General features: G+C 40.5%; 1 protein-coding gene and 1 long non-coding RNA gene across 3 annotated transcripts; both read left to right on the top strand.

Annotated features, from left to right (window-relative positions):
- Positions 1-1,939: 1,939 nt before the first annotated feature.
- Positions 1,940-5,936, top strand: LOC111080379 (microsomal triglyceride transfer protein large subunit). The gene is made up of 6 exons (XM_022375966.2): positions 1,940-2,138; positions 3,065-3,873; positions 3,936-4,866; positions 4,927-5,467; positions 5,537-5,704; positions 5,771-5,936. The coding sequence occupies exons 1-6, from the start codon at positions 2,057-2,059 to the stop codon at positions 5,919-5,921; spliced, it is 2,682 nt and encodes an 893-aa protein (XP_022231658.2). The 5' UTR covers positions 1,940-2,056; the 3' UTR covers positions 5,922-5,936.
- A 529-nt stretch (positions 5,937-6,465) lies between these two features.
- Positions 6,466-26,277, top strand: LOC111080388. Of its 2 annotated transcripts, none has more exons than XR_002608494.2 (3): positions 6,466-6,595; positions 8,709-9,282; positions 26,041-26,277. It is a non-coding gene; the product is annotated as an uncharacterized LOC111080388 (long non-coding RNA). The 2 variants fall into 2 exon arrangements; XR_002608495.2 differs by lacking the exon at positions 6,466-6,595 and adding an exon at positions 6,890-6,904 and having other exon boundaries at positions 9,042-9,282.
- The last annotated feature ends 28 nt before the right edge of the window (positions 26,278-26,305 follow it).

Genomic DNA, 26,305 nt, shown 5'->3' with positions numbered 1-26,305 from the left:
CATTTTTAAGTTTCCTGGATGTGTTCACTTCTACGTACATATAAGTCATAAAGTCTTTCAAATAGCTTTAATTCAGAGAGTTCGCTCTTTAATTGACCATAGCTCTCATCATATATATAATGTGCATACTTAAATGTAGGGTTTTGTGGTGTCGATAACGCACTAGACTCATATATATACAAACATTCAGCTATGCATGTGATGTGCTTATGTGGATTCGTCTAGACAATTTGCCAATATCATACGGGCCAAATGAAACACTTAAGCTTATTTTGATAGGTAAGAATGCCTCCGACTGCAGTCAGCTTTCGACTCTGAAATGTTTTTCTTCGCTTGTACTTGACGGATCGCCCCTACGTGTTTCATGCAAGCCGATTCTCAATGGATTCAGGAACGCACCCACATTAACGGACTTGTCGTTGGGAAATATCACGGCAGAGGAAATCGCAGCAGTATCTGAAATTGCATCCCTGAAGAGGTTGGAGTGTGGATTTGAGGAAACAAAATACGCTGAGCTGCTTGCGCAGCTACCCGTGCTCAAAGAATTAACTATTGCATATGAGCCATCATCCCCAGGATCCCTCCAGGGCCTCCTGGCTGCTCTGGCCTCGAAGGAGTCGCAGACGCTACAAAAGTTGTGTTTAAAAGGAAAGATTGATCCCTTGGAGGTAAAGGAACTGGCCCGCCCAAGATCTTTGCGAACTTTGAAATGTCAGTTTGCTGATTCTCTGGACATTCAGCTTCTGTCTCAACTAACCGAATTTGAAAAGCTGTCCCTGAATGGCAATGAAATGTTTGATAAGATATCGTCTGAGGTCCTAGCAGCTATAAAGTCCTGCAAAAAGTTATCTGACATTTTAATATACTGTGATTACAATCAAAGGCGCCTCTCCTCTGATTACGTGTCGACATGAAATCATCTGAAGTCCTCGTCGAAATTGTAGAGGCCTGTCAATATAAAATTAATATACAGATCTTAGATGAACGAAGTTTCCAGCATTTACTCCACTTAAGCGATTTTATAGTTTTTAAAGAAGGAACCGGTGAACCTGAAAAGAGCGAGAGATTAAAATCAACAGGAGGGCGTCTGCCAAGCGATTCCCGACTTTGTTGTGCAGCCAGGCCTGGAAGAGGCGATCGCAGTTACCAAACGGGATCGAGACATATATAGAATCTAATCTAGGTCAAAAACATGCCAATACGAGTTAATTTATTGTTACTTAGGTTTGAAAGCCATCTTTATCTGCTGTATTCCGATTGAAACGCGGAAGTTTAAAAATATTGACAAGAAATTTTCCAATTGGGTATACAAAGTGCCATATGTAGCAAATGTGTAGTTACGGTGCACAAAAATCAAAATTACCTTTGTTCAAACCTTATTTAATAAGTAACCCAATTAATGGGAGTCCTCAAGATAAGCCAGATTTTGGAAAATTGATTCATCTATCTGATAAGATGATATTTTCCGTGGTTAAAGTAATATTAAATTGAATATCAAAATTCCTCGCTAGAGGTTCTGTCGGAATATGTAGTTAAGGTATATTAAAATACTTTTCAAAATGACCGCCAAACAGCATTTAGCGCACAAAAAATACCGACATTTTTCGCTCTCAAATCATGGTGGATTTCTGTACGTTTTTTAGATTCATTGTTGCGACAAAACGTACACGATCCCGTTAGGAACATGGAATACGATTTCAATCATCAAAATAGAACGTTATCCCATTGTCGACCAGGGGGGTATTTAATATTTCCACGAAATTTATGTAAGTTAAACATATTTTACGCATTACAGGTGAAAGATGTCGCTGGTCAAAGGGTGCTCCACTTTTTAAATACAGGGGTGTTAAGTGGGTTAAGTCTATGGTATGGAATTTAAATGGTATTTCTCGAAACTGATATGGTATTTAATGGTATTTATTTTTTATCGTCACGGTCACGCTGCCGGTATTCTCTCTCATTTTATTTTAAAGTAAAAGTTCGAAGTCGGCTTAACACTAGTCTTATCAATGAATTAATACCAAGAATTACTCAAGCTTGAAGTGAAGCAACAAATATGCAGAAATTCCAAAGCAAAACTATCAAACCAGAGCTTCGATCTGTGCTCCTCGTCGCTCTCCTTGCTGTCTGCGGTTTGGGTAAGTTCTTAAAGCAAATATTTAGTTGTTAAATGGGGCTTTTTGACCTAAGCCAAGCACGTAGAAATCGCTTAACTTTAAGTTGAATGAACTTCAACTTTTGTTTGTATCACAACCAACTCTCTCACACCCACACACGAATGGTAGAGAGAGAGAGAGAGGAAGCAACACCGTTGACATTGCCCTTGCCTCCCGCAGAGATTTATCCACTCACACATTCAAAGACCAAAACCGTTTATCTGACACACTTCTCAATTGGAGCAGCTGTTTCTGCACAGTGGGGCAAAATAGAAAAGAAAAGTCGGGAAATGGTATAAACTGTTTTTATAACATCAGGAAAAATTGGTGCAGGGAGAACTTTCCGATTTAATTTCATTCGAAAAATTCGTAGATAAATATAAAATTGGAATTAGAGTTATGTGTACATAGTAGAGTATTGCTTATTATTATTTAGAAGATGGTTTTTTTTGAAAATTTCCATTTTTCTGTTGGTAATGGTGGTTTTTCGAATGAGGTCTTATTTTATCTCTTGTTTATTATCTCCAAATTGTTTGCTTAAAAACTACAATAAATATACCAAATAACGACCTTGGCTCGCCATTAGCTCATTTTATTCTTATCTTCGAAATGTTTAAATGCATTTACATCCCTTATCCCTTTTTTTATCTCTCCCTTTGCTTAGCTCATTCCATTCCTTGCTTATCTCCTTCTGAATTATTCCCTAGTGTTCGCTAGTGCCACCCACTGTGCGGCGGAGGGGGCCACTTGTTGATGATAACCTCAGCCGAGCCGCCACATGTTGAATCCGAATCGAAATTTCTGATGAGCTTATTCTGCTTCTGCTTGGGTGAAAGTTATACAAATTCTATCACTAATGACGTGTTCCATTCTTTTTCGTTTGTTTTCTCTGCTGCCCCTTCTCTCAGGTGTGGCACAAGCGTCGCTGGTGCCACCAAACAGTCAACAAATATTCAAGCTGCAGAATACGGTGAGCCTCAAGGGATTGAGCGGGGGAGCAGCCAATGCGGAGGAGACGCGCTACACCTTTGAGACGGAACTGAAAATCAATTCGGTATGGAGCCAGGGCGAAGATCAGCTGCTGGAGGTGTCCTTCAGCGGCAGTCGCGTGAGTGCACCCGGCCTGGATCATCAGATAGAGCGTACGATTAGCCAGATACCCGACAGACCCTTCTACATCAGCTTGGTCGAGGGGCAGCCGCATCAGGTGTTGGCCCACACGGGTCGGGATCAGTCCCTGCTGAATCTCGAGCGTGGCATTGCCTCGCTTCTGCAGCTACGACTCGATGGTAGCGAGGAACTCGATGTCTCAGGCCAATGTCGCGTCGCTTACAACGTAAAATCCTCAACGCGCGTGGAGAAAGGCAAGAATGAGTGTGCTCTCTGGGATCTGCGTGTAAACTACCATCCGGAGGAGGCATTGGGAGTGTCCCAGCACTCCCAGGAGCACGTCAACTACGATCTGTCCGCCGAGGGTGCTCTGCTCCGGGCAGAGTCTGTGGAGACGCACCGTCTGACGCTGGCAGCCAAGCCAGATGTTGGGAGCACTGTGCAAAGCATTCTGCTCCTCCAGCATGCATCGCAGGGCACGGAGGAGGTGCAGCAGCTGGCCGTAACCAGCTTGGAGGGGGCCATCGAGAGCCTGTTGGAGTGGTATCGCGTGTTCCAGCTGGAGGCGGATGTGGACAGCAGCATAAGTGAGCTTCAACAGCAAAATGTAAGCAGGTTAAAACTTTCAAAGGTGCCACTGGGTAACGTCTATTTTTGGTTCATTTACAGCTGGAAAAACTGCTGGCACAGTCGGAAGATCAGCTGCAAGCCGAGAACGTGGGCAAATCCTCGCTGGCCTTGCTGTACGCTCAGCTGCTGCCTGTGGCACGCCTCACCAAGCAGCCGCAGTTTGAAAAGCTGCTCGAAAAGCACACGAAATTGCTCCCCCAATTGGTGGACCTGCTGGGAGCAGTTCAAACCTTCGATGCACACAATGCCACCTTCAGTCATTTCTACAGCGATGCAGCGACCACCGCGGAGCAATTGGAACTGCTGGAAAAGTATCTGCAATCGCTGGCAGTGGCCACACATCCAGAGAGGAGAATCGTCGAGCATTTGTATGGACTGCTGACGGTGGATGCCACCAACAAGCAGCCGGCGCTGAGGGAAAGCATCATCCAAACGCTGGCCACGCTGACGCGACAGAGCGGCTTCGATGGCAACGATCTGCTGCTGCAGCAGGTGCGCGCGTTCCTGCTGGAGGGACTTGGATCTAAGCAGCCCGCTTTGTACATACGCGCCTTGCAGAATCTCCAGGATGTGGCCACCATTGAGGCGTTGCTGGAGCAGGCACAGACACGGCAGGAGCCCAATCTATCGGTGGCCGCTTTGCAGGCCCTGGAAGCCTTCCCACCGCGTAACTTTAATAGCTCGCATCGCGAACAGTTTGAAAACATCTTCTATCAGCGACGACGACGATTCGATAGCTCTGCCCGCACCTTGGCTTTGGATGTGCTGCTGTCTCTGCGACCCACGACGGAGCAGCTGGGCCACATTCTGGACTATTTATCCTCCACTGACAGACAGTTTGAGATTAAAACGTATGTGCTGCAGAAGTTGCGCATGCTGGCCGAGATCTGTCCACGTTTTAGGGGATTGCTCAGGTCGGAGCTGGCCAAGCGCTCGAAGGTCAACAACTACCACGTTATGGGACAAAAGGGTAAGGAAGCGACAGGGAATCCCAGTGAGCAGAAGCTAAAGGAAATATTCCTCATTTCAGGCCTCACCACTGTGCTCAGCCGGCAGCTCTCGCAGTCGCCCGCCTTCAACGAATCGCTGCTGAGCACCCAGGAGGTGCAGCAGGGCATACTGAAGCGTGGCTCAGTGGAGTTTGTGCTTCAGGCTGGCCATGCCCAGGCGAGCAGCTTCAAGCTGGGCATCTACACCGCCGGCTTGGGTGCTGTGGTGGGCGATGGTGATGCTAGCGATGATAGCGATCACATACCCGCCGACGATGAACTGGACAGCGGGGAGAGCGTCACCGCTGGCATGGAGATCAGTGTGCAGGGCTCTCAGCTGCGTCCACTGATCTTTTTCAGCGGCCAAACCGAGCTAATGGGTCATGTGTGGGGCGGCACGGCTTCGGAGTCGACGCCAGCATATCAGGCCACCACTCTGGCGCAGGATCATGAGCATTACATTGTCCTGGCATCGGGTGCGAGCCTACATTGGCGTGTGCTCGGCGCCCGCAGCGTGGATCTTAACGGGAAGGTGGGATTCAGCTTGTGGAATCGCAATGCACAGACGGAGATACAGCAAAAGTGAGTGGCGGGACATCGAAAGATTATTGTGGGATTATTTAATTCATTTTTGGAATCTTTCCTTTGCAGCACGGGCAGCGCTGTTCTGGGACATATAGCTGTGGGCTTCACCTATGCGAAACTTGTGCAGGATTTCACTTTGAGGCACGAACCAAAACTGAGTCTGCAGGCAGATTTGGACTTTTACAGCGGCATCAAGCTGTGCATGCAACTGCAGCGTCCCGAACAGCTACTCACGTGAGTTTTACATGGGAAAATACTCGCCTTTACTTTATATGTAATCTCTCTTTCTTATTTTGCCAGGCAAACCAGCACTCGTTCGGTGTTCCTGCAGGAAGTGGAGCGTTCTTATGCGAAACATGTCCACTCCACAATCAACCATCGGACGCCCGGCTGCACATTTGCCCTCAATCAGAAGAATAATGAAATGTGCAATCTGATATTTAGCGATTAGTAGACTAAAAAAACCCCCGAAAACAAAATGAGATTTAAAAGATTTGCTACCAGAACTTTAATCAATGTAAACTGAAATGCTATGTAAAAAGCTCAGAGATTAAGACTCGATATAGTTGTAAACATGTAAGAACAAAGAACAATATAATTTTCTATGCCAAAACGTATAATTTTTCTATCTAAAAAAAGAATTTCAAATGATGGGTGAGATGTCCTCTCATTGTTTATACAAAATCCAATAAAAGAGAGTCCTTTAAATCAGACAATCATGTAGAAAATTGATTCATCCATCAAATAAAATTATATTTTAATATTAAATGGAATATAAAAATCCAACGAGTATGAGTTTTCAATCAATCACAAAAATTAGAATGAAAGTTATCAAATTTTCGAGTCCGGAAGGACCACCTTTCTACAAGGAGAATCTACGAACATTTAATAATTTAAATAGAGAGGGGTAAAGTGGGTTAAGTTCTCTGATTTGAAAAATGCGTTTGTGGTATATCGGTATATTTAATAAATTTTTCGGTATATTTCATCGACAAATCCACGGTCACACGGAACGCGGCAAAAAGTGAACAAAAAAGGCAAAAAAAAGAAAATTCATGAAATAAATAATAGTTGTGAAATCATCAATAGAAGTCAAAGTGGTTTTGGCGAGAAACGTGAGCAGAGGTAAACACAGTCGGTGTTGAAGGCAATTTTCGGGAATATCCGCATGAAATTAGGCCAACAAATATCGCCTTCTAATGCTCTGTTGCTGTCGGAGGCCCGTCTCCACACACACACACGCGCTCACTTGTGGGCGCCCTCACACAGAAACAGAAATACCAATGCATAGATAGTACAAGATTTGTCGCGCTGTGAACACGAATATAAACATATATTGTGCGAGTGCTTATGGCTTAAATTGTTTGTGTGAACAACTATAAAAAATGCGCTAACTAACAGCCTAAATGAAGTGTTAAACCATATATTTTCGTGGTAATTTTTCTTTCCTTTTTCGGCAATCTCACACAAACACACACAAATGCACACAAATGTACTCAATTGGGAGAGGACAGTTCGGTAAAGAGAGCGAAGCTGGGAGAACAAATATCCTCCGATTTGTTGTTGGTTTGTTGTCTTAAAGAAGGAGAAAAACCACGTGTGGAGGAAGTGTTCTGCCAAAAAATATTGATATATAAAATGCAGCTGCTCTTGTGCAACGATCTTCAAGAAGAAGCGTTGGTTTGTAACAATTCGAAACATGTTAAAAATATAGCCTTTTAACATAAATTAGCCGGCAAAATTAGCATTTGTATTTTATCAATATTGCACCCGAACACATGCAATTGTACATATGTATTTAGATATGGAGAGTCGGGCCAGAAATAGTGTGAAGAGATTGCTTATCACTTTGTTCTCCCGCTCTCACTGAACCGGAACTAGTTCTGCAATCAAATTGTGTGACCGATTTACCTGTGCACTATGGGGAAAATTCCCATTTTTCGGGTATTAAGTCATTTTTTCAAAGTATTAAAATTGGTTGTTTTTTTTTGGTAACATATTAAGAAAACTTCAAACTTTAAAGTCCAATACCAAAAATGTTATCTAACATAGCACTGTTAAGTCTAACAGCAGTAAAAGTCAGCTGTTGCTGTAGAAAAGCACTTGCTTTAAGATTGCAATATTTTTGCAGCCTATTTTCAAAATGCCACTATTCAAACGCGAAACATTCTTTTTGTGAAATTTAAAAAGGATAGCAATCACACGGGTTTGTACTATGTAATGGTTGTACTAATACTTTGTTGTTGTGCGTGTTCTATTAATATTTTGTAAAAGTAGGAAACGTTCTCAAAGCACATTTGTTGGAAATATATTTCAAGTTCGTGGAGACATATAAAAAAATTATTAGGGTTGACAAGTGTACGTCCAATTGTATGTCGTAGAGCTAATAATTTTGATTTAAAGGCAGTTTGTCTAAATTCACACTTTTGCGCACTATTTGCGCAAATTAATTTTTGCAGCGGACTTCGAGTTTTCAAACGCGCAGCTGTTTGATGTATGGCGCATGGAAAAAGGCAAATGCAATCAAGAAAATGCGATTTTGGATTTTTTTAAGAAGTGATTTATTAAAAATATTTATGTTTTAAAACATATGCTATATTTAATGAGTAAAAGTCAAATTGTGTGCCGAAACTTGAATGCCAAATGGAAAAAATGCATGCGGAACTATATATATTTTGATAAAAGCATTAAAATTGGTTAATGAGCACAACAAAATTATACAAAAGCGACTCAAATAGGAACAATAATCGACAAATTGGTCATCCAAAGTTGGCTTACTTGTTAAAGGGGTAGGAGCTAAAAAAACAAGCAGCAGCTCTATCAAAAACTCAAGAGCAATGTCTCTTTGTTGATTCAAGCAGCAAGAATAAAGGCCTTGCCCTTCCCATCGATTTTTAAATCCTCTTATTATGTGAAATTGAAGGCCCATATCAAACTTTTGAGGATTTCGAAGATGAATTAAGAAAAAACTAAGAAAATTTCTATTAATATTAACTATTGTTTCTTTAGCTCCTGAATTTCATCAAAATAAAGTTTTTCCAAAAGTAAAACTTTATTTTTATGTATAAAGGAGTATTATAGTCAATAAATATTAATAAAGATATTCCAATTTTTAATATTATTAAAAAAAAAAATGTTTCTAGGGGTACATAACAATAATCAAAAAACCGCATCGAAAAATCTTGCTTTGTTTAAAAGTTATTAATTAATACCCGAAAAATTGGAATTTTCCCCATAGTGCTCTGGCTCCCTTGCTCACAGACACTTGCGCACACTCTGGTAACGGTATCACGCGCTCTGGCCCCAACGTCATCCATCGCTGGGGCTCATTCGTATTTCAACGCTCGGCAGTGTAAGGTCGTCGTCGCAGCACTCAGCACTTGTTCCGTACGAACACGAACACGAACACTCTCCCAACTAACGTCACCCACACTTGTGCAAAAGGCCAAAGAGCAGTCAAGAGTCGGTGCAAAAAAACGCCCCCGCCACAGCCCCAGCAAGGTGCTTTGGTACCCGCCCGCCCCCGACAGCACTTGAGCATAAATTCTTTTGCTTTTCCCTTTTCCTTTAGAATTTAACTGTGAAAGTGAAAACGTGACAGCACCAAGAACGAAACGAACGAACGAGGCAAGCAAAACAAAAAACCCGCGTGTGTGTGTAAAAATAAAAAGACGGAAAACTGAACGCAGCAGAACACAAGAGAGAGAGGAAAAAAAGATAAAAATAGTCAACGAACGAAGGGACAAGGTAGCCCTCAGGCGAAAACAAGGAGAACAACAAAAAACACAAAAAACAACAACGACAATTGACAGGTAAGGGAAGCCAACACCAAAATTCTCCTCTTTTCAGCCTCATCTTTCTCCCTCTCTCCTCTCCCCCACTCACCTGGTTCTATCTCGTTCCCTTTACCACTCCCTATGGTTCTCCCTCTTTGCCTTTCCCTTTGCATGAAATTGATATTTCGTTGCATTTTTTGTCATACCCTAATATGGAGGGGGGGAGTATAAAGACTTTGACGAGATGTTTGGAAGGATTTCAGAACACTAAAAAAGTTAAATAAAAACCTATTTTGGACTTTTGTTGTCTTGTTTGTCTTTCTGTTTATATCCTTATGGTTACCTGTGCAATGGACCTGTGCAAGGGTATCAATAGTTTCGATATCCATTGAGAGCCTCTCTCTTTCCTGTTTCAGTGTCGTTTTTAGTTTTTTTTTCTTATCTTGGAGTGCTGTGCCTTTTGCCTCTTCCATGATTCACTTGTTCTTCGATGTTATTACTTTGATACTAATTTTTGTGCCAATCATTGGGCTAAAGGTTCAAACAGTTAGAGCGATGAATAATTAAAATGAATCAGAGTTCCAAACATAATTTCCTTGAACCTTTTTCAGTTTCTCTTGTGTTTTCTTTTTTGGGTTTTCCGTATTCTCTTTTTTCTTAATACATAACGTAACTGATTAGATAGAATACTTTTAGTATGTTCGGCTCCAAGCCTTGCACAATTTATGACGGCCATAAAACGATGTTTTCAGGGTAGATAATGAAAGTGGAATAAAGGGTTTTGTGGCTGCAGGTTTAACCCTCTGATTAAAGGGAAGATGTTTCGTTATTTATGAGATTTGTTTTGGTAATGCTAAATTATGAAATGTCTCTTTGGGTTGATACCATAATTTATTTTTATTTTTACATAAGTTTTATTTATTGTTGAATTTTATAATTTTCGAAGAATTCTAAATTAGATAACGAATTTACAGGCAAGATTTTATACGATTTTCTATGTTTTCCACGAATGCTTGTATAGATATCTATTTTGTTAATGTTTTCGCGGGTTTCTCTGACTCATTTTTAGATACAACTTGGGGTTTTTCTGTGAGGCATTCAATCAGGCATAAAGGTAAATGATTCTACAAATGAATCACATCTAAAACACCTATTTCAACGCGATCATTATGATTTGACAATATTTATTAAGGCTTTACAAACATTCGAAATCTTGGTAATTATGCCCCACAAATTCTAGCTTCTCTTGGGATTTGGCTGGACACACAAGCATTTGCCAAACACCAAAAAAAATTCAATTTATGCTTTAGTTTTATCTAATCTGAGAGGTTTCCCAGCGAACGAGCCAATTAAATAAACGGATATTGAGTATGAATACTCGTACGAATATGCGTTTTTTTATTTATCATTAATACGCTTTGACGATTGGCAATAGACAAATTGTATCTGTCTGTCTGTCTGTCACCAGGGACCCAGCAAATCGTTCGCTCACGTGAGTCAATCGCCAGTCGAGAAGTTATGCAAAACGACTTTTCAAATCGGTTATGCTTTCAAAGCAACAACAAAAAAGGCAAAACAAATCAAAATAAAAACACCCGGTCGTGCAGCAAAAGCAAACTTTAGCAATTACACAGATCCGGCAGAAATAAAAGCAGAAAAAAAGAGCAGAAAAATTTTAAAAAAGTACCAAGAATCGACAAACGGAATTAATCGATTTCAATCGAGTCAACATGTCGCCTGGCATTCAGTCTCTCAGTAACACATTCAATCCATCTACGAGTATATTTATCCATTTCGAATATTCAGAGATTCTGATTTGTGTACGTGACGTGCCTAGGCGACGACAACGTGATTTATTCGATGATTCATTTGAGATTATGGATTATGGATGGGTTGCAAATGCAGCACACAATTCAATGTCTGAGACTCGTAGCCGGTCCCAGCGGGGTTCATTCAACTTTTCCTTAGGACTGACCCACCTTATGGACAGGATCCACAATCAATGGAACCCGTCTATTGCCTGTGGTAACCCCATTTTTTTTTGTTTCAGCAAAATCAATAATTTTCGGTTCATTTGTGCTTCTGTTTATATTTATGGCCTGCCTCTGCCACGCTTTGTGGCCACCAGAAACCTCTGAATTTATTTGGGTTGTCATGCAACTTGGTTTATGTTAAATAACCAGAAAATTAATTGGTTTCTGCAACTGCGGTTAGCTTGAAATGTTTTTTAGTGGATGTGTACTTGTAATTGCGTTAACATTGGTTAGTTTTATTCATTAAAAAATTGAATTTTTATTGAAATATATGAAAATACTGGTAGATAGATTGGTTTGTGGGTTTGTACATACGTTTACAATGTGCCTGAAGGATGGGCAGGTGCTGAGGTACGGCCCAGCATTTGGTAGAATAAGATTTACTATATGGACTTTGAGGACTTTTTGAGACCTGAGAAGAGATCAAGAGAAAGAGAAACAATATGACACAATAAATCCATAAAAGGTATTCAAAAAGATTTGTAAAAAATCTTTAAATTATGTATTCATTGAATCTGAAAGAGTATTCCAAAGTTTTCAAGCTCTGTCATATAATAAGAGTAAAGAACTTGTGTAACAAGTTGAATCATTGATCTGCAAGTTCATGTATGCATTGCCTGCTCTCTCTCTCTTATTACGTTATGGATATGTCTACAGTAGGTGTTCCCCGTAACCGTTTATTGGAGACGATCACATGATGGCATTTTGCCCAGATACCAGGAAAAACTTCACACATTTGGCCGCTCGCTGGTCGCCTTTATAGCAGGCTGAAATTCAAAACCCACACACACACTTGACCCGAGTCGTAAATCCTAATCAAATTTATTAAATCAAGTACTATCCGAGCTATGTGTGTTAATGACAGAACAGAGAAGCGAAACGAAACAAACAACAAAACGCCCACAAACAAGCATAAAAAATAAAGACCAAAATAAAACTGAAACGACTGAAAGCAATTTGAGCGATATGAATGTGTTCCACCATACAGAAATCCTCTATATACTATAAAGAGCAGATATAGCTACAGCTACAGCTACAGCTGCCCCGACAGAGAGAGATATCAAACAATCAATTTGTGTGTCTGTTCTGTTCTGTCGGCGGCATTAATTTGTGCAAGTAATTTCATTCGGGGGGCAGGGGGCTTGAGCTTCTCTTCACAACAAGCAGCAACAAACAAAAAATTTAATATTATATATCGTGTGGCATATCTATAGCTATAGCTATATCTTTTCGTTAATGAATAAAATCTAATAACTGAGAGCGCGAGCAAGGGGTAAATATTTGTTACATTTTCCCCTTGATTAAATAACCTTGATGATGTGTGCTGTGTGTCGGCCTGCCTGCCCCTGGATTGTAAACGTTATCCGTGCATGGATTCGTAAGCCGGATAAGTTGTAAATCAATGACCAGATCTGGTTATATCGTTATCAGTGTCATTTATTCGGTAGGAAGTGTTGTAAATGTACGCAAATCATATTGATGGGGGGGCGGCGAATATTATACCTTTAATATTCCTTTATTATGTGTGTTACTAAGGAAAGCTTTCGGAAACAGCAAAAATTATTAGTATTTTCTGGGAATTTCCAAGCTAATTTCTACATTTGCATCTTTCAAGGTTTTATTCCCGCCTTCCAATCAAAGAAGGATAATGGAAAATAGTTTTCAATTTTTATTGCTTAAACAACTTTCGCTTTTTCTCTTATCCCTTGTCGTTCCCAGATATTTTTAAAGGCCCGTGATAACTATAAATTCAGCTTCATAACAATTTAATGATACATATTAAAGTATAATCACTCACTTTCTATTTAGGCGGATAATTGTTATACGCTATGAAAATCACACCCGATACATAATGAATGCTCTTTTTACTTATCCGCTGTTATCCGAGCACTTACTTGGTGTGGAATAATGCAAAACCACAGCTTCAGATCCCTTGAGAATCTATTTGGAATTACTCTTATCCGCTGTTATGCATGTGGGTGTACACTTTAGTGGACTGATAGCCACTGGAGGCATCCACAAGAGTGCACTGTCCGCTGCGTTTATCCGTTGCGACACCCCCAAGCCGCAGTCTCGAGAGTCTCATCGCTGAGCTCTCGTTGCTGTTGTCGCCGTTGTCACTCTTCATTGAAGATAAGTTCAATTCGCATAATGCTGTTGCCGTTGCTGTTTCTGTACTTGAAGAAAAAACATCCGGCGCACAGCACAAAAGCCAGGCCTGCCCCCTGCCTTAGGCTCCAGCTTCAGCCGCAGCCACAGCCTTTGTATCGGAATTATCCGCGAGAGACGGAGAGGTTCGAGGCAAACCAGGCAGCAGAGCAACCAGCTTTTGGCTCGACAATGGCCCGGGCAGCTCCATAGTTTACTTGTTTTGCTTATTGTATTTAGCATACAGGCCCAGGCATTTTATTTTATTATACTACATATTTGAATAAAGTGAATTACGTACACAGACATGGAAGCAAAAACAAAAAAGGTCCAGACGCCCGTCAGCTTCTGAGCAATGCGTTCGGAACTGTTCTCCTCCTTCTGCCGTGCCGTACGCCAACATTTAATTGAATTGAAAACTGAACCCCAAACCAAAGCAAAGCCCCAAAAGAAACGAAACGAAAATATTCCAGTCGAACGAAACCATCAACGGAATTCAAGTTGTACGATTTGCGAACAAGATTCTTGGGCTCTTGGGCTCTTGGGCCACGGTCACCGCCTCCGCCTCCACCGATTCACAGTCTTTTGTTATATTACCTGGTAATCCTAGAGTGCATAGAATGGGGTATATTGGATTCGTGAAGCTGATTACACTTGCAATTGGTGCTCAAACAGGACTCTGAAATGAGTAAATTATGTTAAAATCGAACCATTTGATAATTTCTATGGCCAAAAGCAAAGAATATAATATCCCAGGTTTTGACTAGCTCTCTGAATAGTGCTACGCTGTTTAAATAATGTTGATTTTTAAGAGCTCCCTGAATAAAAGGTACTCCCATTGTCCAAACTTTTCTCCGGACTATAATTGTTCCTCTCTTGTCTTTTGTCTTTGATTCGGTTTTTTGCTGGTTCCTTTTTTTTTTTGTTTCGCTTGCATATTTTATGCCCGTTGTTTATTTTCCCGGGGGCTAATTTGAAGCGCTTTCGATTGTCGAGTGATTCAATTATTCGCCTTTTCTTCTTTTTGTTGCTCTACCGTTCTGTCTGTTGTACGGCTGTACTGCCGCTGGGATAATAATTCAATTTAATGCTGCGTGGGCAGAGGTCGGCGCAGATTTGTTTTAATTAATATTTGTGCGCTATATTTCTCTAGGGACTGCTGTTGATGCAAATTCTGATGCCTCCGGAAGTGTCCACTCATGGTCACTAATTATTCAAACGGCTGGCTACTGCTACTGCTTCTGCTTTCCTTTCGTTTCTATTGCAGAATTCTATTCAATTCCCACGACGGGGACCCAGTAGGCAGCTGTAGCCAATTTGATGCGATATTTATGGGGCCATGAAAACCGTTTTACTCTTTTCAATTTGTTCTAGCTTAACGCTTGATTCCATCTCCCTTTAAAATAGGGGAATAATAGTTTGGTGTTCTCATGGGTGAAACTGCTTTGATTAGGGGCTTATTCTTTGGTCATTTGCTACTCGGACAAGCAAGGATAACTAATTTATGGTTATCCGATTGACTTTGGTTGCCTGGATATGACCCACAAAATATTTGAGTTGTAATATTTTGTTATCCGCTGCTATACCTGCATTTAAATGGTTAGATAACTAATGTCAGCACATCATATTTCAAGCTATAATCACATGAATTATTATCCGTTCTTCCATTAAATGCGTTCACATTTATTCGCTTGTTTTCGGTTCCAAAAAGCTGTTAAAATAAGCCAGAAAATATATAAAATGCATAAACTTGTTAACCACTGTTATCCGTGCTTATCCGCCTCGCACGTCAACATCGGATAAGTGTGGAGTCCAAAGAAAAGTAATTTATTTTGTAAAATATTCCATTACTGGATATTTTTCATTCTCACAATTGACGCAAAAGTCGAACAAAGAGTCTGGGTCTTGGCTCTTTTTTGCATGTCTATGAAATTAGCAAGCGTCTGTCGACGACCCACGCACTCATATGCGGGAACGTGATCGCACAATAAGAGGGCGGTATTAAGCAGTTAAAAAAAAGTTAACAAAAAAAAAACACACCTCACACACCCACTCCCCTCCCTGAAGCCGAAGAGCCAAGAAATGAACTCTGAAAAAAGTAAATAAAACTCGTGGATAACCCAAAAATGGTATTGTATAATAAGCAGCGGAGAGAGATACCGAATTACACAGAGCAGAGAGCGCCGCTTGCATTGCACGCAAAATGAACACGCTATAAATATTTAGAAACAAGCCTCCTCTCCCCCCCGTCCCCATTGTTTACAACAATAACGAAGAAAATGTAAGCGAAAAAAAAGCGCCGATAAAGCGCGAATCGAACTCGAAAAGCACGTGACGCTGAAAACCAAAAACAGAAAACAGAAAACCGAAAGCCCGAAACCCGATTCGAGCCGCGCTCTCAGCTGGGCTGGCTACCTACGATCGGTTGGGTTGGTTTGGGTTTGGGTGTATATCCGATATCATTCGGCAGGGGTTCACTGGAATGCCGAAAACAAGTGTACGGACAATCCGCACCCCACCAAAGTATTTTTGTGCACAGCGAGCGACTCTGTGTCTGAGTCACGCGGCGAATAGCAAGAGTTTTGCGAAAATATTGCCATATAAATAATAAAATAACAAATACATTATGATGCCAATGATGATGGCATCGAACCGGTTACTTGATATATTGAGAGTAGATTCGAGAATGCATTAAAGATGATAGAAGCTAAAGCAGTCATCATCAGAGGCAATCATTCAATCGGAGATGGAGTTCTCTAGTAAATCCCACATTTCTCCCACCCCCCATTCCCATTGAGGCATGCCATTGCCGCTGAGATTTACAACCCCCCCAACCAATGTCAGGCAACTATTTTTAGTCGCTACGACTGATACTAGTAGCTCTCTCTGTCTCTCTTTCCCGCTATAGTTATGGCCTGGCCTCCTCCTCCGCCAGCTCGTGACACAGTCCCCCTCCCTCCACATCGACCATCGATGTTATCAAAAAAATGACTGCCAAAAAAAATACTCAAAGCTTCAAGTTCCTCAGCTTTGCCTCAAAATCAAAATAAATTCTATGCCTCGGTTATCAGCAAATTTTTGTATTCTGTTTTAATGCTACTGCTCGTATCTTATCAGCATAAATATTGTGTGTATTGTATTATGCATATTTTATGCCGTCAACGCGTGTTCCAAAACTCATAATTTATGTCGCACGGGCTAAACAATTGACATGGATTTTTATCGTTCACGGTTACAGGTTCAGGTTGTGTGTGATTTCATTCGGGAGTACTTGAGGAATTGTTGTTGGAAATGTGTACGCAGTGCAATATGAGAACTGTTGGAAATATATAGTAAAAAGTAAAATAAAAGTAGCTACATCCATAAGCAGCCCTTACGGAAAGATCAAGGTTGATTGGGATTATCCCAAGTCCTAGAAGCAACAAGCATTTCTAATGATATTGTTCTTTATTTTCAATCTTGCCCAATCTTTTAAAATATTTAAAGTCATAGCAATTAATATGCCTGCTTATCATTTCCACGTTTTCAAGGATTATATACTTAAGATTAACGATTGTATTATCAACCTTAAAGCTAAAACAAATTAATTTCAACCAAAAATTGAGCTCTCTCTGGTTTTCATATTTAGAGCGTACATATTTATGCTCTAAAAGTTTATGGATAAACACATTTGTTTACTCAAAATGTGGCCTGGCCTCCTATCCCTCGCTCTCTCTCTCTCTCTGGGGTGTTGCAACAAGAATGCTTTTTACATAACCGATGTTTGGTCAACACCTCCCGCTGTGTGTTTTGTGTGTGGCCCTGCCCCCAAAGGGATTGATAGCAACAGCACCAGCGTAGACCTGGCGCCAGACATTTTTTCCTACACTATTTTTGCATTATATAACACAGCCAGAGGGAGTTTGCTTTTTGTTGGAGAAACCATATGGGGGAAAAAATGTCTATTAAATTATCCATGTAACTAGCCATAATTTGAGTGCAACTGCTGCTGCTGCTGCTGCTGCGCCTCACAGCTGAATGTCTCAATAAAAAGTTTCATTGACCAGCCCCCATCGGAATGGCACTTTACTTGATGCCTTGATGGGCCAAAGAGAACACATTTTACATGCACATTAAGTGTCGTCGAATAGTGGCAAATTACCCCACAAAATGTATACAATTTAAGTATTTTTTTGGTGAAATATTGCCATATGGACATATGGCGAGCATCGAATGTCGCGCGCGCAATTAAGTAATTATTTTGAGGGTTTATGGATATTTGAGAGGACAGGCCTCTCTCGTCTTGTTACACGATACATTTTCCAGCAACGCTATTTTGGGAAATTAGTTAACGTATTTTTTTTTTCGCAAAATCATTAAATTTTCGATTTAATACAAAATCTGAAGATTTTCTTTTCTATTTGTTCGTTTGTCGTGGAAATAGGGTCATTCGTGTTTCCGTCTGATCGTGTTCTGTCACTGGAATTTCCAATTCAAATTGTGTGAATGCCACAAATGATCGTGGATGAAAGGCGTATCCGTCTCGCAGCAGTTTTTTTTTTTTAGCAGAGGCGCGTCATTTCTAGATATATTTTTGATCGAATCGTTTGCCATCTCCAGGCATACATACGAGTATTTTTCATTAAATACGACATATACACCCTCAAGACACCCGTAAAATGTACCAAACTATTGCCATCCGTATGGCGTATGGCGGGCTGAAACGATAAAGTAAACATTGTAGTGCCCAAATATTCTGATGATTCACTTTTTGCTCCATTTCACCAGCAATGCGCAGCAACATTCTCTCCTCCAAACAAAAGCCCAAACGCTGCACTTTGCTCCACACATTTTTTTCCTTTACCAATTTTCGTATTTTTTTTTTGGGTTGCAATTTTCTGGGCTGCATTGCGAACTTTTGTGCCAGCGAAGCGCACAGGCGAACAACTTTGCGAAAAAAAAGAAGCAAGAAATATGTTGAAAATGCGCACTTACATAACACACATTTGGTCGAAGTTTGGGGGCCCGCCCATCCCCGTTTGGGGAGTTTTGGCTTGGATGGGTGGGTGAATGGGGAGGGGGCTGGAGGCCAAGTGGCTCCCAGTTACGTCGTTGCCTTTGTTTCCCTGCAATTGAGTGACGCCTCGTCATGAACGAGGGTTGACTGGTGCGGTAATCAAATGGAGTGGAGGGTGGGGATCTCACTATTTGTATGGTGCTATATTTTTTCCGGGTCGTTTACGCAATGTATTACCTGAGAAAAGGCTTATAAATACTAAGAGATCAGAAAATTTTATATTCTCTAAACTACAAATATTTTCAGGGTCAAATGATTGCCTTATGATCTATTCATGTATTAATTTATGCGAGATTTATTCGAGAGCGATTCTAATAATTAATTTTGTGTGCTTTTTTTTAAAATAATTTTTAGAGTTCTCATTTTAAAGATCGATTTGGATGCTCTTTTTAGTATTTTCTTTAGTTTAATTCCCATTACTATGCCATGTTTTATTGTATCTGTAGTTTAGGAAGAGGCTTTCCTCTTAAGTCCCATTCTAGGCCCAATTTTAGACCCTTTCTTACCCCATTTGTGGTATAACTTGGTCTCTATATATTTTTCAAGTTCCTCTCGGTGGCTGCCTCTCTATTTTTTCTTTGTCATTTGGCTGCAGTAAGTTTTCCTGCTGTCTAGGCCAGGGACCGGGACAAGCCAAGGCAACGAAGGAGGCTAAGTGACGTGGCCAAATGGCCATATAAATATCTGTGTGCCTGCCTCCAGCTCAGGGCCTCCATTTCATGTGATTTTGCTGGTGCTGCTGCTGCCACAGCTCTTATATGTAATGATTATGAAATAAAAATGCTGCTGTTGCTGCTGCTGCTGCTGCAGTTTGCAGTTTTTTTTTTTTTCTTACATTTTCCTATAGGTTCAATGACCCACAAGTCGAGCATGAGAGCTGCTGCGATTGTGTTTTGTGGCAAGTGCATTGTACAGGTTTTTCCTTGTGTTGCCAAAAAAATAACAACACACAGAGAAAAATTACATGGACAATTAGTTTGGAATGTGGCGACGCCTGAGATACACTGTGAAAACTGAGGAATGATTTTGAGTTTCATTCCAGATGATTTTCCTTCCTTGATTTTTCACACAACAAACCAATTCTTAGTCACCCCCTTGTATGCTTGATTTTTGTGTTAACAAAGTGTTTATACCCCGCTCTGGGATTAGGGTATACACACACACACGCAAAATAAGGCACATAAAAAAAAGCCTTGCGTGTCCATGAGCTGTGTGCCTCGGCGTCTCGAGTCTCTGGCTGCGGCTGCGGCTGGCATTTTCAGCCGTCACGAAGTCTGCCGCCAAAAACAGCAGCAGAGACAGTAAACAGCAACATCACCAGCAACAACAGCAACGGCAACACATTAAAACGGGGGCACGTTGGGGAGTGTGGAAGAGGAGCGAGATACTGGAAATCAGGTCAACAGCTTCGGGCCCTGTTTTAATTGTTGCCTGTTGCCGCCACGGCTGAGGCCTGACAGATTCTCTGTGTTGGGCAAGTGTCGCTGAGAAGTGGCTGTCCTTGCACCGAACTGGAAGTTGATTTCCTTGCCAATCAATTCTCACTTAAGGCAGCACCAGCTCCTGCCCTGCTCCAGGTCAACTACTCCACCTCCTCCAGCTGCTGCTGCTGCTGCCGCCGCTGCTACTTCTTCATGTCCTCTGCTTGCCCTCTGTGCCCTACTGCTGCTTCAGTGTCCCTTTATTTTGACTCGATTCCCCCCTGCCTTAAATTGATTGTATCACCATCTCTCTTTTGCACATGCGTGTGACTGACGCATTACTTTATTCATTCATTCATTGATTTAGGAGCCACCACCCCAACAGCTCATTCTGCTCGCTGGAGCCACACACACAACAACACAACAACACACCCCCGGATACCAGTTTCCACAACGCAATTTCATCTTTGTGCGTATTTTCGCATACCCTTTTCCAGCGGGTAGTGCTGAAACTTAAGGCACATTTTTTGATTGAATTTTAAGAGTATATAAGTCGAATGTTTCAGATTTTCATGACTATTTTGATATAGCTATTACATATGGAAACTATCTGTAGAAAATCTCCTATTGCTCCGAGATTTATTTCAGCCGGAAACACAGCCAAATATTGCAAATGACAATGCACGAGAATCCAAAAGCAAAATACACAAAAATGCTTAAATCGAGCGTGCCCACTGCTGCAGTTAAAAATCTTTTTTTGTAGTTTCATTTGTTCTTTTAGAGTCTTAAAACCAATGGTAACACTTCTTCCTCAAGGGTATTACACACTTCGATTCCAGTGCTTCTTCGTTTCAGTCTGTTGCTGACGCAAAATGTCCTGTCACACCCACTCACAGACTCGCAAACATTCACTCAACCATTTATTCACTTGCGTAGCTTGTAGACACACACACACACACACACACACACACACGCACACTCAGTCAACAGACCCACCCACACACAATGGGCTTCATGTTGTCCCACATTTTGCGATGCCGATGACGATGCCGTCCTTTACTTTAAGGGCTTACCAACACAGACCAGGCAATGGCATAATTTCCACCAAGTCCCTCCGCACTGAACCGATTTGACATAGTTTTCAGAATGAATGGAGAACGGGGCTTAAGCGAGGGAAATTCTAAAGGAATAGAACCTCAAGCAGGGAGCAGTAGTGCTGTGCTGTGCTGTGCTGGCCCAAGTCATTGCACTCGCCGCTCTCAAGGAGAAGGACTTTTCCTTTTCCCGTGTAGAAAGCCAACAGCTGCTTGGCCCAGTTTTTCATGTAAAAACGTTTCAAAGTTCGTTCTGAAACGCACTCGTCGAGGCGTGGCCTGAACCGATATCCACCCACTCATATCATATGCAAATGGTGGGCGAACTGGGCGGCGGCAACCCTCGAGGGACACACATGTACCTTCACTGCCCTAACAGGTGACCCACTTATTTCACAAAATGTCACTTGTTTTGGGGACTGTAATTAATTGTTAAGGACATGCTTTCTACTCCACAAACTATGACTTGCATAACTATTTGATGTTGAGGTTGGTTTGTGCAAAGAACTCGTAGAAATCATTTCTTTAGTGAGGATTTTGTACTTTGTTGTTGAATTTTGCAAGTTTTTTATTTTGCCTGCTTGGAAATAAGTTTTATTTGAAAAAAAGAAAGACTTCTTCGAAGTAAATTTTATTTTAGTTTTTGCATACATTTTTATCCATACATTTTATTCAAGAACATTTAAGTGAATTAATTTCCAATTTAATACGGAGCATCGGAACTACATTTAATCGAATCAGCAGCATGTCGGATGGCATGTCTTGATGTTGAAAGCAGAGACCGACTAAAACTAAATTAGTTGCACAACTTTGTTATCTCAAGTTCCTTTCATGAGGATTACTTTCGTAGCCGCACCGCACACTTGATTCTATTATAATCTTGAATGATCCCATGCTTATCGAACGGGCGGTGGGTGACTGACTAACTTTTGTGTTCATCCCCCCTTGTGACTGCCGCCTGAAGTACGAACAGAAAACAATTTAGTTTTCCACGAGTCGTCCCGGTTGAAGCTAATAACTTGGTGGGGGTGGGAGGGGTGCTGGTGGATCGTTTGGGTGTAGTGGAAAATTACTTGGAAACCTCAAAAGTTTTCCCCTTTTTGCTAACTGACGTAAATTGCATAAAAGCATTACGTGTGTGCCAGTCCGCGAGAGTCGACTCGGAGACTTGACCCAAACGTTGTTGCTGTTGCACTTGCGTCACTCCACGCACCCCACACGCACACACACACATATTTTTGTACAACATTTTGTGGCATGTCTTTCGAGGTCTGGTCTGCCAATTGTCGCGGCGATTAACCCATTGTGCCGAATGATTAGCACCAAAAAATGCTTAACACCTGTTTGGCACGATTTAAATGCTTAATCAGCGTAAAACGAGCTATTTTGTGCCTCTAATTGAGTTGTTTATGTCTGCGTTTTGGCAACGGTTTTCAACTGACATTCGCCCCGCAGCCAGACGACATGTTTTATCTGCACTAGAGTCGAATAGAAGGAAAAATGAGAGGAGATTAATAAGAGAGACACACACACAGAGAGAGATGGAGAGACAGACAGAGAGGGGGATATACTAATACAGTGCGTTTCTGTACTCAAAGGTAGTTAAAAGTTTAGAAGTCGAAGCTAAAGAACGAAGAGTTCTTTTTATAGAAACTTAGAGAATTTATGAATGCAATTGAGTTGCATTTTGGCAGCCAAAAATAAAACTTTTGATTTCGAAACTGCTTTATAGAATCGGTTAAATATTGTAAAAGATTTATTTTTATTTTATTTATTAAAGATTCACAGCTATCTGCTATTATGTCATGGAAATTATTTGAACAAGTAATAAAAGCATCATCGCTTAGGAATTATATATTGTGGCAACGCGCTGTATGACCTGGCATTTGGTGCACTCACTTTCTGTCTCATTTGACCTCCGTTATGTCAACATTTCTGTGACATTTGACGCTTTTCTCAGCTTCTTTTGGCTGACATCTCGCGACACTGCGACATGACATCGTGTCGGGCCATTAGCATAAACGTTTTAATTAGCAGCCGACTGGACTCTCCTGAGAGTTAATCGATTCATGGCGCAACATTTCTGTTCTCTGGTCGCTTCAATCACAGTGCAGCCCACAGACGGGGCTTAGTTTTGTGTCGTTGTTGAGTTTGGTTAAGTTTAGTCATTGTAAACTGTCCAATTGAATTCAATTGAGTTGCGCTCCGTTTGATTTCATTAGCTTAAATTGGGTGTATTATAACATTTAGATAAGTCGACTCAAGTCCAGGGGCTAATAGTCATTCACAGACTGTTAATAACTCTATATACATACATACGTGTTTATACATACATATATTGTATGTACATACTTGTATATACTTGTTGACTTTAAATTTGTTTGTAGCTGCGGCACCTTGAGAAAACTAGACATACTCGTAGCATAATATTGACATACATATGAGAACTGCACATCAACGCCAGTCGAAACGAATCGAAACGAAGCGAGTTCTCAATTGAACTGAAATTCGCTGTAACACAAAATGGAAACTGTTTGGGCAATTAATGAGGCTTAAGTGTTTTGATATTTTATTCGAGGAATAGCGGCAGTGCAGTGGAGTTCTCTATTTGCAGGCTTATTATGTGATTCAGATAAGGGATGTCCATGGGGTGGAAAAGGTTCGCTCAATTAATTAATTATTGGATAAGATACTTTGTTATCGGAACAGGTACTTTGGTGTGACCCCGATATGAAGGATGGGTGTCCCAAAACTAACTTTAGTTCTTCGCCTATTGAAAGCATTATAGGAGATTATTAAATGTAAAAAAAAATGTATTTCAAGCAAATACTTGTTAATTATACGGAAAAGTGACCCCAAACAAACACTTAATTATTCAATGGTGACCCGAAAAAAATTTCATATCATTTAGGCTGCAGGATGAATATTTGCAGATTATGTGATGAGCTTAATCAATGCGTTAAATGTGTATAACGGTGTCGATATATATATCGCTTTTATTCACATTTTACAAATGAGATTTAAATTAATTGAAACCTAACAAAAATATGATTTCTGGACTACCATGTAATTAAAACAGCAACAAAATGTAACCCACTTTTTTTGTTGTCATTTTTCTTTTGACTTTGACATCTCAGACATTATCAAGAAACGTTCCATATTAATTAGAAGTCGTTTCAGGCCTATGTATACGAGTACTCGTACTACACATATTCTTATCTACTTAGCATAGCAAAGTTCACTCTTGAACCGCCTTGGATACTCACTCGACACACACACACACACACACACAACCTGTCGTCTAGCCTCAAAACTAAAGTGACGGCAGCCGTCGTTCGCCTGCGACACCTTCTATCGGACATCAGAAATCAAGCAAACGCAGCGATCTATCAGACATGTCTGTCTCCCTAGCAAGCACCAGCACCAGCCACAGGCCCCCCCGTCACCGCTAGTCCTCTGTCAAAGCGCCCCAAAGTAAAATGTGGTTCTGGCTTTTTGACGAGTAGCCTGCAGTTGACGGGGGAAAATCATTAAGAGTGTCAAATGAAACTGACAAAAAAACAAACACGAAAACAAATAAAAGGGCAGAAGTGTTTGTTGGGTGGTGTTGTTTATATTTTACTTGTACTCTTCTTAGTTTTGTGTTCTGGTGTTTATTTTTCAATGCGTATGCGCTCAGCATTTCATTCGAAATTTGCAATTCAATTTTCTATTTTCTTGGGCGTTCATTTCGTGCATGCGAATTGTGACAAAAACAGAAATAAAAACATTTCTGAGTAATTGCCGACCCGACCGTTGAGTGCTGCTAAAGGGGAATTGAGACTAAAATTGTGGTTATATCACAGAAATACTTAAGGATAAATAGCCAGTGTAGCCAGGGTAGCCAGGTGGTCGTCTTAGAGGGGATGATTGCAGTGGAATAATCTAGTTGAATATTAAGTATACGCAAAGTTCGTCTCCGTTGATTGGCTTTATAGTTTAAACTGTTGGTACGAATGGGAAGATTATACTAATTCATTCAGTTTGAGGGTGAATTTATTTTAATTTATTACAACATTTTGTTGTAGGGTAATTTCAAATGTATTTTCGAGCTAGTTTGGCATTTACTTAAACGGAATGATGACATAAGTAGACTTTGAACGCTGTAGTGGCAGGTCCTATAGAACCTTTCGCCTCGAAAAATTGTTGGTAGTTTTTACCATTTCTATCAGTAGCCAAATATTTTTTAGTATTTTATGGGATTTGATTTTGTAGCAGTTACTTTTCTTTTTGTATTTTCTGCAATTTTTAGTATGTTTGGCTGTGCAAGATTTTACTCTACTTATTTATTATATTTTTGCTTAGTATCCGCTTATTTAATATATTTTTATTAAGTATCTTCTTATTCAGTCATCTTCTTTTGAAGCTATATCTCTCAATCCTTATCTGATTTATCCCAAACGAAATTTACTAAAATGTATAATAAAAAATCAGATGAAATTGTTTATTTAAATAAATTGCTTACCAATTCGTAGTATATTATAAGCGAGGATAATGTTTATGGCAAAATGAAATATTTGTGCCGGTTTTTCTCATTCTCAGTCTCATGTTCAGATTTCTGTTTGGTTTAATTAGAAATCAAACCGGCTGCTGCTGTCAGCGGCCACCCTCAGCAAAAATCAGACTGCCGCCTCATACAATGTACGAGTGTACATATGTACAAATATATATACATAAATATGTATATATATATATATATTATAAATCTGGCAAGTTGGCTTTTTTTTTATGGCTGGCCCCGCAATTAATGCCGGGCCAAGTATTTTATGGGCCAATGGCGCCTTAAGTATTATCTACAATTAACATTTGTGGATGGGTCATGTCATTGAACCGATTACGATTTTGGATATCCATTCGAAATGGCAAGGATTCCTTCCACAATGATATCTTGTCTGATTGATTGATGTTGATTGACTAGGCGAATTGATTGTTTATGCAATTGGAAAACAATCGGAATGAAATAATAAACAAATTTCCACCCTCTCGTTTACGTTTATTTGCAGACTTGGAAGCGCGCCGCCTACACCTTCAATTTGATTATATAGTATATCACAGCTATGCTCTCGCTGTATTTGTCCTAAATTGTTCATAATAATGAATTCTGCGCGGCATCATCGTATTGGAGTATTTCTGTCTCCATAAGTTTGCTAAGAAACACAGCAAAAATTCAACTGAAAAAAAAAGAAAAGATTCCAAGCAAAAGAAAAAAATTAAAATAAAGGAACATAAAAAATACTAAAAATCAAAAAAAGGAACAAAAATTTCAAA

This window comes from Drosophila obscura, unplaced genomic scaffold, assembly GCF_018151105.1.
Source record: "Drosophila obscura isolate BZ-5 IFL unplaced genomic scaffold, ASM1815110v1 contig_200, whole genome shotgun sequence".
In the NCBI taxonomy this organism is placed as follows: domain Eukaryota; kingdom Metazoa; phylum Arthropoda; class Insecta; order Diptera; family Drosophilidae; genus Drosophila; species Drosophila obscura.
Note: the sequence above shows the minus strand (reverse complement) of the source record. Positions and strands in the feature narration are given on the sequence as shown.

Bases quoted from the DNA above. Each gene is read 5' to 3' on its own strand.
- LOC111080379 (XM_022375966.2), top strand. From the start codon at position 2,057: ATGCAGAAATTCCAAAGCAAAACTATCAAACCAGAGCTTCGATCTGTG. The intron at 3,874-3,935 runs GTAAGCAGGTTA...GTTCATTTACAG, and splicing joins GTGAGCTTCAACAGCAAAAT to CTGGAAAAACTGCTGGCACA. The intron at 4,867-4,926 runs GTAAGGAAGCGA...TCCTCATTTCAG, and splicing joins CCACGTTATGGGACAAAAGG to GCCTCACCACTGTGCTCAGC.